The sequence below is a fragment of the Scardinius erythrophthalmus genome (genome assembly GCF_964197995.2).
Source record: "Scardinius erythrophthalmus genome assembly, chromosome: 23".
Classification (NCBI taxonomy): domain Eukaryota; kingdom Metazoa; phylum Chordata; class Actinopteri; order Cypriniformes; family Leuciscidae; genus Scardinius; species Scardinius erythrophthalmus.
The window spans coordinates 3,790,166-3,803,212 of NC_138243.1; the positions used below are offsets into that span (position 1 = coordinate 3,790,166).

The 13,047-nt window shown below is 40.8% G+C and overlaps 1 protein-coding gene across 7 annotated transcripts in view; it reads left to right on the plus strand.

Annotated features, from left to right (window-relative positions):
- The window catches only part of wrn (WRN RecQ like helicase), a 37,460-nt gene extending 24,896 nt beyond the window's left edge, over positions 1 to 12,564 (plus strand). For 3 of the 7 annotated variants that reach the window (XM_081354773.1, XM_081354772.1, XM_081354777.1), the window contains 17 exons: positions 1 to 128; positions 219 to 320; positions 1,339 to 1,431; positions 1,516 to 1,645; positions 1,893 to 2,063; positions 2,432 to 2,529; positions 2,884 to 2,947; positions 3,024 to 3,109; positions 3,249 to 3,330; positions 3,501 to 3,613; positions 4,070 to 4,184; positions 4,781 to 4,903; positions 6,021 to 6,183; positions 6,272 to 6,396; positions 7,582 to 7,701; positions 8,041 to 8,190; positions 12,359 to 12,564. The exon at positions 1 to 128 is cut by the window's left edge and continues 54 nt beyond it. In XM_081354773.1, the coding sequence (XP_081210899.1) occupies positions 1 to 128; positions 219 to 320; positions 1,339 to 1,431; positions 1,516 to 1,645; positions 1,893 to 2,063; positions 2,432 to 2,529; positions 2,884 to 2,947; positions 3,024 to 3,109; positions 3,249 to 3,330; positions 3,501 to 3,613; positions 4,070 to 4,184; positions 4,781 to 4,903; positions 6,021 to 6,183; positions 6,272 to 6,396; positions 7,582 to 7,701; positions 8,041 to 8,190; positions 12,359 to 12,472 (1,977 nt within the window). In that variant the 3' untranslated portion in view covers positions 12,473 to 12,564. The remainder of the gene's footprint in view (positions 129 to 218; positions 321 to 1,338; positions 1,432 to 1,515; positions 1,646 to 1,892; positions 2,064 to 2,431; positions 2,530 to 2,883; positions 2,948 to 3,023; positions 3,110 to 3,248; positions 3,331 to 3,500; positions 3,614 to 4,069; positions 4,185 to 4,780; positions 4,904 to 6,020; positions 6,184 to 6,271; positions 6,397 to 7,581; positions 7,702 to 8,040; positions 8,191 to 12,358) is intronic. The other 4 variants (XM_081354778.1, XM_081354775.1, XM_081354774.1 and 1 more) reach the window with 3 other exon arrangements.
- Positions 12,565 to 13,047: the final 483 nt, after the last annotated feature.

The following is a 13,047-nucleotide window of genomic DNA, read 5'->3' on the forward strand; positions in this document are numbered from 1 at the left end:
AAGGTCATCCACTACGGGGCTCCCAAAGAGATGGAGTCGTACTATCAGGAGATCGGGAGGGCCGGCAGAGACGGGCTGCCCAGCGCCTGTCACGTCCTGTGGATGCCTGGAGATATGGCCCTGAACAGGTGAACACTCACCCTTCCTTAACTAGCTGGACTTACAAGACGTTTTCTGATGCGCCTACTTAAAATATATCTGCTTTTGTTTTCCGGAAGATTCATACTCAATCAGTCCAAAAGTGAGCGCTTCAGAGGCTACAAAATAGACATGATGGCAAAAATGGAAAAGTATCTAAATTCAACCAAATGCAGACGAAAGTAAGTGAATTTAATTTTGGGTGAATCTCATGAAAGAAGAATATTTCAACTCAATCAAAGAAAATGTGTTGTTACTAAGGGGTGTAACGAGACCCTCATGTCACGATTCGACACAGATCACGATATTGAACTCGATGTGATATTATTGCGATACTCCAAGACATATGGTAAAAGGTTCACAATAAATGAACTCTTGATTAAAATGCTAAATTTGGTGTTATTGTGTGTGTAAATGTTGTGTGTGTAAATGAATAGTCTTGGACTTGGTGCTCAACCCCAATTCACAGGACAATAGAGATGCCAGAATAACAATATTCATGATTCTGGAGCTGAAAATACAGGATTATTTTAGATGACTATACCTGTTCTGGGCGGCAGTGGCTCAGTGGTTCATGTAGATTGTCTACAAACCAGAAGGTTGGTGGTTCAATCCCCGGTTCCACCTGACCAAGTGTCGAGGTGTCCTTGAGCAAGACAAGCTCCCGACGAGCTGGATCGCCTTGCATGGCTGACACCGCCGTCGGTGTATGCAGTCCATTTACCATTTTCCATTTACCATTTGTTCTCTGTCACTGACTAGATATATTTATAATAATGTAAGCCACTTTTTACTGGTAACATCAGACATTTGTCATTATCAGACCCACAAATATTCCCCCAGTGCATTATTATACATTATATTCAACATTATAGCAGTTTAATGTAGTACTGACACTAAAACTCTGAAAACTTGAATTTTTTTTTCACTATACAACTATACAAAATACATATTGTCACTATCCACGATACATATTGTTGCATTTTTGTATTGCGATATATTGTGACACAATATATTGTTACACCCCTAGTTACAACAACAAAAAAACTCATTGCATTACAGCAAATTTAGTGGGAAATATTCCTACGTAACATCATTTCATTTTTACATAATTATTAACACTTTTACAATCCTATTGAGACGTGATTTTTGTAATGTAAAGGTGATGATTTTCTGAGCATTGTGTGAATTGTATCCTAGGTTGATTTTGTGTCATTTTGAGGACAAGCGCCTGAGGAAAGTGACGTCGGGAATTCTGGGTAGCAGTGCGTGTTGTGATAACTGCAGGACAGGGTGAGTGGATCTGCTCTCTGTGTGTCTTCAGACTGCTCTGATAGTTCATGGAGGATGACATGCGTTATGGTGTTGTGCTGTCAGTGTGAACAGAGGCGATCCAGAGCCGGTCCTGCAGGACTTCGGCTCGTGTGCCTATCAGCTGATGAAGGCCGTCAGCACTATGGATGAGAGGTTTGGCATCACAGCGCCCATCCTCTTCCTGCGGGGCTCAGTACGTCACACACAACACCCCTTAACATACAATAACATGCAAAACCAAACCCTCTGCCTCAGAATGTGGCCGAGTTTGTTTTATGTCACTTAATTAAAATCAATTACTAATCCAAAAAAGTCTTGTCTCAAGATGAGGGGACGCAAAAGGAAAACATATGTTTATACTGCTTCAATGAGGCCTTTATCTTTCACACATGAGTTTGTAAACTCAGAACAGAAATGAATATGTGTGATCTCTGCTTCAGAGCGCTCAGCGGGTTCCCGATCGCTTCCGGAAGCACTCTCTGTTCGGCATCGGCAGGGACGTCTCAGAAACCTGGTGGAAAGCTCTCGGCAGAGAACTGGTGGCTGAGAAATATCTGATGGAAGCCACAGGCCACAACAAATTCAGCACTCTCTGCAAGCTCACACCCAAGGTACTCACACCCAAGATATCTCATGAAGCTTTAGTAAAGCATGTTTCAGGGGTGCGTCGCCTGAGGAGGATAAAGGTGGGACTGCACTTTAAGCCGAGAGAAGAGAGAAGAAACGCTCATTGCACAGTCCTTTCAGCACTTTATTGGCGGCAGCATGAACTCTGCACTGGATTTATTGTCTGGAGGCATTCAGATCTATAAAACTGCCTCTCATGATGGTGGTATTTATGTTAAAATATTAATAGGGGGATTTTTAGGTGCCAAGTACACTTATAGTATATGCTAGAATTATTACAGACTTTATGCGTAAAATGTTGTGGAAAAACCATGATGTGTTCATGGAGATTGTTTGTGAATGTTTGGCTCAGGGCAGATCGTGGCTGAGTAAAGCTGAAGATGAGCGGCACAGGCGACTCCTGCTGCAGCCCAACAGGGATCTGTTCATCAGAGCCATCACCGTACCGCGGTAAGACCCGCACACACACACGTGCACTGTGTAGGTGAGGACACACCGGGTCCACGTGGCAAACCTGAGTTAGAGGGTTGTGGCCAGTTGTTTTAGGTTATTTTGCTCACAGATTCCAGCGCCTTCAATCTAATACGTAGCTTTCCTCTAATGAACGTTTTCTTGTGTTTTTTATCTTCAGTGATTTACATTGTGTTAGCTTTTATTTTTTTATGATGTGCTTCATGTAACGTTGTGAAAGGTTTTCTTTTGTTGCAGAATAGCAGGCACTGGATATTTTCCTGCCATGTCAAATAGCGTGGCACAATGACCTCTGTGTGCATTTTTCATTGTATTCCTGGTGTGTCTTTGCAGGAGAAAGGCAGATGCAGCACATGTTGGGTTTACTGCTTCTGACCCGCAGCCAGATTACACTCGGGTCAGTGTCAATGCGGAAATCTTCCTTTGAATGAACCGGTTTACTTTTAAATGCTTGATTTAATTTTTTTCTGCAGCCCTCTCTTGTTTCTTTTCAGAGGTCAAAGGTCAGTTCTGGAGTTGACACGCCTCAGATGGTGGAGAAAGCAGTCTTACCCTCAAGGTATGAATTATACATAAATATTTATTGAAATTTTGACTTCAAATTGGCATTTTTCTTTGCTTATGGTTTGTGTATGTTGTTCAGAGGTTTGCACCACTTACTGTGTCACGTCACAAACTGTCTTGGCATGTGTTTACAGATCCGCTGCCAGACCAACCCAGATCCGCACTGAAGTCCGAGCCCAACCTCCAGCGGTCTCTGCCAGAGAGATCCAGCTACAGGTACTGAACTTAGATCAGCTCTGCCACAGTGAGGATCAGCCCAGTGCTGACATTTATCAATCCTTCTGATTTCTTACGAGTAACTGAGTGATTTCTGAAAGCTCACACAGCAGCGTACGTCTCTGGAAACAACAGCCAGAATCAAAGTCTTGTTTCTTCTGTTTTTGCAGTCTGAACTGTATGGTAAGCTGGTGTCTGAGCGTCAGAAGTTAGCTAGTCTCAGAGACATCCCACCAGCTCTACTGGCTACCAATAAAATCCTGTTGGACATGGCAAAATTAAGGTAACGTTTGCTTGAAGGAAAGGGTTTGTTGGCCTTTGGATAATGTAGGATAGTGTAGTATTTTACTGCGGTCACATTTACTGTTGCTCTGTGCAATCTCGCAGACAAAATCTAGTTATTCTAATAGGAATCTGGAATCTGTGCCACTGGGAGTTTTGCGTGAGGGCGAAAAAGTTCCCCATGATGCAGATTTTTCTATTTTTGTCACTTGAATTTGCCCGCAAGAGAAAGCTGCTTGTGTTGAAAGAGTCTTCTGTATGAGCTGTGCTTCATACATCGCTACGCTATTGACAGTAAACAGTGGACCTTTTTATGTGACCGCACTTTTTCAAAAAGCCAAATTTGTACTGACGATTTAAAAGAATGAATAAACCAGTGTTATAAGGTGGTGATGTAAAACTTAGACATGACTGTCATATGTCATATTTTGATGCTTCGTGTGGACTTCATTGGCAGGCCGTGCTCCACATCCAGCTTGAAGCAGGTGGACGGTGTTTCAGAAGCCAAAGCGTCCATGCTCACGCCTCTGATAGATGTCATCGCCCGCTTCTGTCAGACACACAGCTTACAGGTACTCATAAACACTGTACATTGTGCACTACTCTTCAAAAGCTTGGGATCAGAACGTTTTGTTTTGAAAGAGGATTATTATGATCGCTTGCATTATTTGATCCTTTTTTTCTTATTTGATGCAATAAAATGAATAAAATTACAAATTTCTTTAAAAATGTGATCCCAAACTTTTGAACAGTGTGCAATAATATTGATAGTTTGATGTGCCAAAATAATGACTGTAGGTCACACTTTATATTAGGTGTCCTTAACTACTATATACTCAACAATTAGATTTAACTTACTAATTACGTACATGTCGGTGCATTTTAATTCTATTTAAAGTACTTGCATTTAAATGACAGTTGTAGTTACTCTCTTTACTCCTAAAGCCAACCATACCTCAAACTTATTAGCAGTAAACGTGCGAGTGCATAGTCTTGTGGGTATTTTATGTTAGTACATAATAGTTAAGGCCACCAACTTTTTTTTGGATTGACCTGTCAGCATCCAGGACCATGTCCATACATTTTATAGTGGATGTTACTGATTTATCATCTTTAGGATGAAGTGTTACACTGTATGATTATGATAATGAGTTGTTCTGTGTATCAGGCGGATGTTTCCTCCAGCTCGCCTCCACCCGTCCCAACAGCAGGCGTAGCGTCTGTGGGCCAGTTTCTGCCGGAGAGCGTCTCCGTCACTTACAGACTGTTCCAGGTGGAGCACAAGAGCATGGTACGACATTCCCCTCGTATTACTCGCCTTAAGTGCAGTCTCGCTCATCTGTTTTTGACAGAATTATTATGCCCAATGTCCATCGTGTCCAAAGTGGAAAAACATAGCAGTGTAGCCGGGTCAAAGGCAGATGAGGATGTCAGAGAAGGTGAAAAGGAACAATAAAAAAAATGAATTACTTCCAACAATGCACAAAAATGAGTTGGAGTTGAAAAATGTGAACATGTATGGATACAAAGATGAAAAAAAGAAGATAAACGGCTTCATTGTGAAGCAGCAGCAGTTGCTAAAATAAGACTGGAAACCATTAACAAATTCTTTAACGTTTACATGAATTGCACTAAAGATGCACTCAAGTCACTGTCTGTTAGATGAATTGCATCATGTTTTCAAGTGAGTTTTGGGCGGATGAACTGAGCGTGGTGCGATTGAGGTGGTGTGTTTAGCCGTGGGACGTTCTGCTACGGTTTCCGGGTTGAACGACAACCTAGTTTCCTAGAAATGGAGTGTAACGGGGTTTGAGACATGTTTTCTCTTGTTTGGTGGGTGTGTCCAAAATGTCAGCCTCAGCAGCAACATGTGTATAAACCACGCGGTATTAAAGACCTTTACAAACGTGTCCACTGCGGCTCGGTATACGCAACAATTGAAGATATTAGAAGACATGTTTGTCGTAAGAGTTTTATAGTAAAAAATATAGCATATCAACAGTGATCAGCAAAATAATAAGGTCATATAGATCATGACACAGTCTCGGAGGTGAGAAGTGGATTGTCCTCCTGAAATGCGAGGCAAATGTTGGATCACAGTAATTAGGAACCAGAGTTTCCACAAACCCCTTCACCCGATTGGGGTGTTCTCCTGTATTCTGGACTGCGAGGGCAGTGACTGTAACATCGAGCGTATTTTGTATTTACACGTATTTATACCGATTTCACCAGGATCTGAAAATTCTTCAAGAAGAGCACAGAGAATGTCCTTCTCAGCTGCCGTAGTTTCAACTTCAGAACGGAGTTCAACGCGCCACCGTTTCCGTTTAAAAAACGTTTTGCAACTTTTTGTCGGGGCTAAACACAGCCCTGGTGAAGCAGCCGTTGTGTTGTGTTGTGTTGTGTAGAGGCAGGTGGCAGACGCGCGCTCTCTGCCCATGGCTGTGGTGGAGTCTCATCTGCTTCAGGCACAGGAGTCGGGCTGTGCTGTGGACACGGGCCGAGCTGGACTCTCAGAGGACCTCTACAACACCATCAGGAAACACATCGCCTCCACTCCTGCCAGCTCAGGTCAAACACATCAGCACACTATCGCTGATCTAAAAGATCACAGTAATGAATAATTCATCTTTTATCTTACTGTTTTATTCCTCAACAGATCTGAGTGATTTTAAAGCGATCCGCTCTCGTGTTCCTGAAGATATCAGCAACTTTCTGCTCAGGCTGGCGGTTTACCGACTCCAGAGAGACGCTCATCAGGACATCAGCTGGATCGAGACGCGGGTGCGTCTCACCACTCGCATTTCATCGAAATCATTTTGTATTAGTTGAATATTTTGTTTTATTTTATTTAATTTATTTTTTTTATTTATCCATCATGTGTGTATATGGCAGAAGTGGAGGTCACCAGCAGAGGGCAGCACAGTTCTGTCTCTTCTGCATTAGAGGAAATGCTAAAATTACTGATTTCAATATCAATATTTTTTTACAGCTGCTGTCTATTATTTATGTTTAAGGGATTTATGTCTATTGATTTAAACCAAATCAATTCTTTCCACTTCCTCTGTGGTGAACAGGATTATTCATGGTGTTTCATATATGCAAATACTAAAGTTTACTATGACTCTTTTATTTTATTATATCTCTGCTCTAAATAACGGGAAAATGAGTTTTATTATCTCAGAAATCATGTCCCAGAAAAATGCATGTTCATAGACCCGTCAACTCCTGCCAGCATGCTGTGATTCAGGACACACTGTAATCAGAGAATCCTGCAGTGTGGCGTGATGTAATCTGTCTTGCACCACTGTATAATGCTGATGTGCAGCTCATGTTGATTGAGACACTAAATGGAATATTTGTACTTGGTATTTTTACATAATTTTCTGTGTGTGCGTAGAATGCACTTTTTCTTGCACGTTTCATCCTAAAACCTTCTTGCTGTTTGTCCTCCATGTGTGATGCGTGGCGTACTCTCATCTGTGTTGAGCTCTTGGAGTCTCTCAGTATTCTCACGTTAAGTCGCAACATCTGCTGTGTCTCTCAGACTGATTACGGCAGACCTACTTTATTTTTCTTAGCCGTCATCCCAGCATGCCTCATGTCCAGATGTGGCGTCATTGGCTTCTGCAGCTGTAGTCAAGGCTCCTTCATTTATGTAGTGCTTTTAACAATGTACATGTTCAAAGCAGCTTTACAGTGATAATAGGAAATTACAGTAACAGAGATTGTTTTGGCTTTACAGCAGGTCTAGAATAAAGTTATTGTCCAGCTAAAGTTAGCTTTACACCTTATACTTGTATTACTACACCTTTCCCAGAAGCCTCTGCTAGATTTGTTGATATTATTGGTGATGTCTTATAGAAACGGTTTAGTAGATGTTTCACGCTATTGCTTGCGTGATGGTCATGTGTTCCTCAGATGGCAGAATACAGAGATGAAATGCCCACAGATGTGTTTCTGCTGCAGGATAAACCAGCGACAGCAGACAGGCCTGCTGTTAAACGTGTGCTTGAAGAGTCACAGCTCGAGTCTGATGTCATGGACACGAGTGAAGATGAGCTCTTCATCAGTATCCCCATGCCGCAGGTGACTGACATCACAGTGTCTCTGCTTATGATTTCTGAAATCAGTGCATATGTGGACAGACTTCATTTAAGAAAGCTGATCTTTCATTAGTTCGTATCTCTAGTCTTCCTTCTGTCCCAGGATCAATGTGGTCCTGCATGATAGTTTAGAGGGAACATTATATCAGATTAAAATTATTATTAGTGTGCGTATTGATGTCCAGTCCCATTCTCTTCACTCACTGACTCATTAGTTTCTGATTGCAGCTGAGGGAAATCTCTATTGATGTGATGCACACATGATTTCTGAAATCAGTGCATATGTGGACAGACTTCATCTGAAAAGCTGATCTGTCCTTAGTGTGTCCAGGATGACCCCTGCTCGAGCGCTGGTGTCCGTCTGACGTCACGTGACCCGGGTCCTCAGAGCAGTGGAATGGTCCTGGCCTCCTGGAACCAGGATAAACTGGATAAGGACACGCAAGATCTCTTCAGCGATTCCCCTGTGAAGGTGCGTTTTCAAGAACTGATACATAATCGTTCAAAGAATAATACACTACTGTTCAGAAGTTTGAAGTTAGGAACATTTTTAAAAAATTAATACTTTTATTCATCAAGGATGCTTTAAATTGGTGTCAGTTAAGATAATAATAGTTACAAAAGATATGTTTAAAAAAAAAAAAAGAGCACATTAAAGTAATCAAAAGTTACAGCAAAGACATTGTAATGTTACAATAAAAATGCTGTTCTATTGAACTTTCTATTCATCAAAGAAAGTGTCCACAGAAATATGAAGCAGTACACAACTGTTTTCAACTGATTATAATAAGAAATGTTTCTTGGGCAAATCATATTAGAATGATTTCTGAAGGATCATGTGACACTGAAGACTGGAGTAATGATGCTGAATATTCAGCTTTGATCACAGGAATAAATTACACTTTACCATATATATATATATATATATATATATATATATATATATATATATATATATATATATATATATTATTATTTTATTATTTTTTTATTTATTATTTTTTTTACAATATATTCACATAGAAAACTTTTTTATTATTGTAATCATATGTCACAATATTAATATTAATTTCGTAATGTATTAATAATAGAAACTGCACAAAGATACATTTCTAGTTTCTCTGTATTAAAATAAAAAAAGTAAAATATTTTATCATGTGAACTCATTGAGTCTAGGATACGACGAAGTAGGGATAACGTACAGTCAGACAGTTATTACAAAATAACCCAGACAAGGTCCCAATCATAAAAATGATAAAGATAAAAAGACATTTGTTTTTATTGATCATTATTAAGTATAAACATTTTTAAAAAATCTGAATTCGCTACATTGCTACTGAGTGAAAATTGTATGTTGTTCAAAACAGTATTGCGTACAGCATTATTTATGCTGTTTATACAGTTTATTTATTTTATTTTTTACAATAAAACTATGAATATATATAAAAATTGTGAATACAAAATAAATTGAAAATTCTTGTCAAAAAGTGACTAGTAAAGACTGTGTAAAACACTTGAACTTCAGTATTGTTCAGTTCTGAACACTGTGACTGTGATTGTGACATGGATGCTGTTTTTGGTGAATGCAGCACCTCATCACCTCATCACATGATGTTAACACACACGTTTTTTAGGCTGTAATCTGAACCCCAACCCTTGGTTTAGGTGTAATCCTGTCTGCTAGAGTCACTGAGCATCAGACACCATCCCCTGAAGAGCGGAGCACTGTCGCTGCTTTAGCATGAGCCAACTGTCTTTAACCCCTGCTTGACCTTTGACTCGCACCATTACCCGACACCTCCCATTGTAAGCTCAAAGCCATTAAGGTCATAAGGTTGTGACCTGTGTCACTCCGCTTCACGTCTGATCTTCAGGGGTGCAGGAGGTGTGACAGGATCAAGAAGATTTGATACTTTTGGCCCGTGTTTCTTAAAACAATAAAGGAAAAAGGCGAAGTGAAGTTTATTATGAACACATTAATAACACAATGTAATAATACTACTTCTTATTAAGACTAATATATCGCATAATGTTCATTTTTGTGTGCGTGCTTCAGGTCTTTTCCAGTAACTTCCCGCCATAACTGTCTAGCGTGCATCGCTCGTCCTGTTATCACATGATCTGTGACAGAAGCTGGTCTGAAGAGCACGTCCATCATTGCTCTTTTGTCCTGCAGTGACACGAGCCTGTAGATCGATATGAGATCATTAGGGCGTCTCTAAACACACCCTCCCTGATGTTCCCTCGCACAAATGATTTAACATGAAGACTGAACAGATTGCGAGGCTGGGAGATAAGAAGAGCTGGCTGGAAGGAAATGAAGTTTGGAGGGACACATAAATGGCTTATGAGGAATTGTGACGGATGTTAATCCAATGGTGGGCAGCGCGGGGTTTTCCACTGTTGATGCAGCTGTCTGCGTCATGCAAGCCTTCAAACCCAGCGTCTGCTCAGTGCTGTGGCTGTGGCTTAAAGGGACACACTCGGAAAGACAAAACCGCACGCATTTTAGGGCTGCGCGATTAATCGCAATAAAACCGCACTGATTGCGGCTGGTTGGTACTAAATACTGCCCCATCTGAACGCCAGAGGGCGCTCTCATGCAAACACGATAAATATGCCCCGCCGCTGAAGTACAATAATGTATATTATTGTAATATTCCGCCAAAACCCTCCTGACAAGTCTAAAATATAAACACTTATAATAGACCATAGTGAATCAGGGCTTTGGAAGAAGGATTGATGTATTGACTCAATTCATTTTTGTTACTTTTGATCAAAAAAGTTACACACTGTACCTTTGAAAACCAAACATTGATTTTTCAAGCATCAATTTGTGTGTGAACAGAAAACGGTGGACCGTCTGCGCAGAAATGGAGAAAGACCGAAATATGTCTGTTAGCCAGCTTTAGTACACGTGTTGTAGAGTAAACCAACAGACTGTAAGTGTGAGGAGGGACGTCTGTCCCTATAGCCACCGTTACGATTTCCTCCATTCATACACACGCACGAGTCATCTGATGTTGACTAGTCCTGTTCCTTACACACACAGCATAAGATTGAGCTTGGGCCATTGTACTAGTGTCAGATTCAGTCTTAAAGGTTGTATCAGTGATTTCAGGCCCAAAAATAAATGATCACATTCATCTAATCTTCCCTAACGATCCGCTAGCTGCCCGCCCCATAAGCATGCCGTCAAAAAAACGCGTCTCTCTAGGCAGCCTAGGCTCTGAGATCTGCACACAAAAACAGTTGCTTTCACTACCACTCAAAACCAAAATAAATAGTGTTGTGAGGTTTTCGCGTGCAGCCGTCATAGGCAGCCGTGCACGAGTGCAAAACCTCACAACACCCGCCCCTGTCTGTGATTGGTTGGAACACTATTTATTTTGGTTTTGAGTGGTAGTGAAAGCAACTGTTTTTGTGTGCAGATCTCAGAGCCTAGGCTGCCTAGAGAGACGCGTTTTTTTGACGGCATGCTTATGGGGCGGGCAGCTAGCGGATCGTTAGGGAAGATTAGATGAATGTGATCATTTATTTTTGGGCCTGAAATCACTGATACAACCTTTAACAGTGATGCTTTTTGGTGTAATGATCTTGTCTTTTCACTCCAAAATCACCATATAGAGAACTGATGGGAGCAAGCTTCTTCCTCTAATCTTTGTTATTATTTGGCTTTAAAAGTTGAAAACTCATAAACGTGTGTAACAGAGGCCAGCTACTAAGAGCTGTGTAGATCTAACTCTTTCCCCTGAGAGTAGGGCCAGTTACACCAGCTACGGTTACATGCACCTTTAATACGCCTATAATCCGATGGATGGCTCCGTCGGACTGAAAAGCCTTCATTCTGAACCTCAGTCGACCCGAATGAAAGTTTGATTGGAGCAAAAGGGGAGGTTAGACCCGAAATAATCCGAGATGTATAGGGATACATGCATTTTGTGTCTTACAAACATACATATGTTTATTTAAATCTCATGTGTTAAAGGGAGTTCACCCAAAAAAGAAAATTCTGTAATTTACTCAACTTTACCCTCAAGTTGTTCCAAGCCTGAATGAGTTTCTTTCTTCCGAACATAAAATCAGTTGATGGACCCCACTGACTTCCATACTATGGGAAAAAAAAAAAATACTATGAAAGTCAATGGGGTCCATCAACTGTTTGATTACCAACATCCTTCAAAATATCTTATTTTGTGTTCGGAAGAAAGACTCATACTCACACAGGGTTGGAACAACTCGAGGGTAAAGTTGAGTAAATTACAGAATTTTCATTTTTGGGTGAACTAACCCGTTAAGAACTGGTCAGTGGAGGAATTTACTAAATATTTGCTAAAATATTTGCTCTTGTGACAGATCTTTTTAGACATGTAATCAGGGTAAACACCGGCACAACTTACATTAGCTCCGGTGACGTGACAGCTCATCATGACATCTACACATGGCGACGGGGTCTGCGCATGTGCTGAGTTTCTGTTCAGAGTACATATTAATGAATGGGATTGAAAGGTTTAGGGTTGATATTAACAGAAGTTTGAGAATCTTGACTCAGATTGGACTTGAGCACATGAGCGTGAGCTGTAGATGCTCCGGCTGGTCTTCGAGCAGGATTAACCGTTGGCTGATGGTTGTGTCCACAGACGGCGAGTCAGCCTGCGAAGAGGAAACTGCCTGACTGGGCTCAGCGGCCCAGCGCCCCAGTGACTGCTGCTGCCGACAAGAGAACCAAGAAGAAGAAAGGACTTTTCAGTTGACACACTGTCTTACTCAGCTGTGTAATGTTTTGATATTTTGTACAAGTTTTTTTTTTGTTAATGGTGAATACTAATATAATCTAGTTCTACGAGAGCGTCTCATTATTTGTCAGTATTTGTTGTGGAGGATCTGTGAGTGAAGGGGTCCACAACAACTCTAGGTATTTTTCAGATTGCTCACACTGTTCTTGATTCGCACAGATCATGTTTCTGATTCTGCGAGTGTCCTGGAGGCCTCAAACAACAGGGACAATTACAACGCCTTCAGAGGACTTATTCCCTGAATTGGTTCATTCCTAGCTGTAAATATTAAGAATATAATTAAATATTGACCAGAGACAATATGATTTTTGAAAGATGATATTGTTTATTGCTAAGGAGGAAATAGTTTTGTTAAACTTCACAAACACCTGTAGTTAAATACAGTACTGATGCAATGTCAGTTAAATGTGAAGCAGTGATTTACATTTGACTTATGCTTCCTGTTATTGAAGCAGACAGAGCTTTCACAGAGCTCTGTGTGTGTGTATGTGTGTCAGCCCTGTACAATTCACTTTACAAGGCTTTCATTGTCC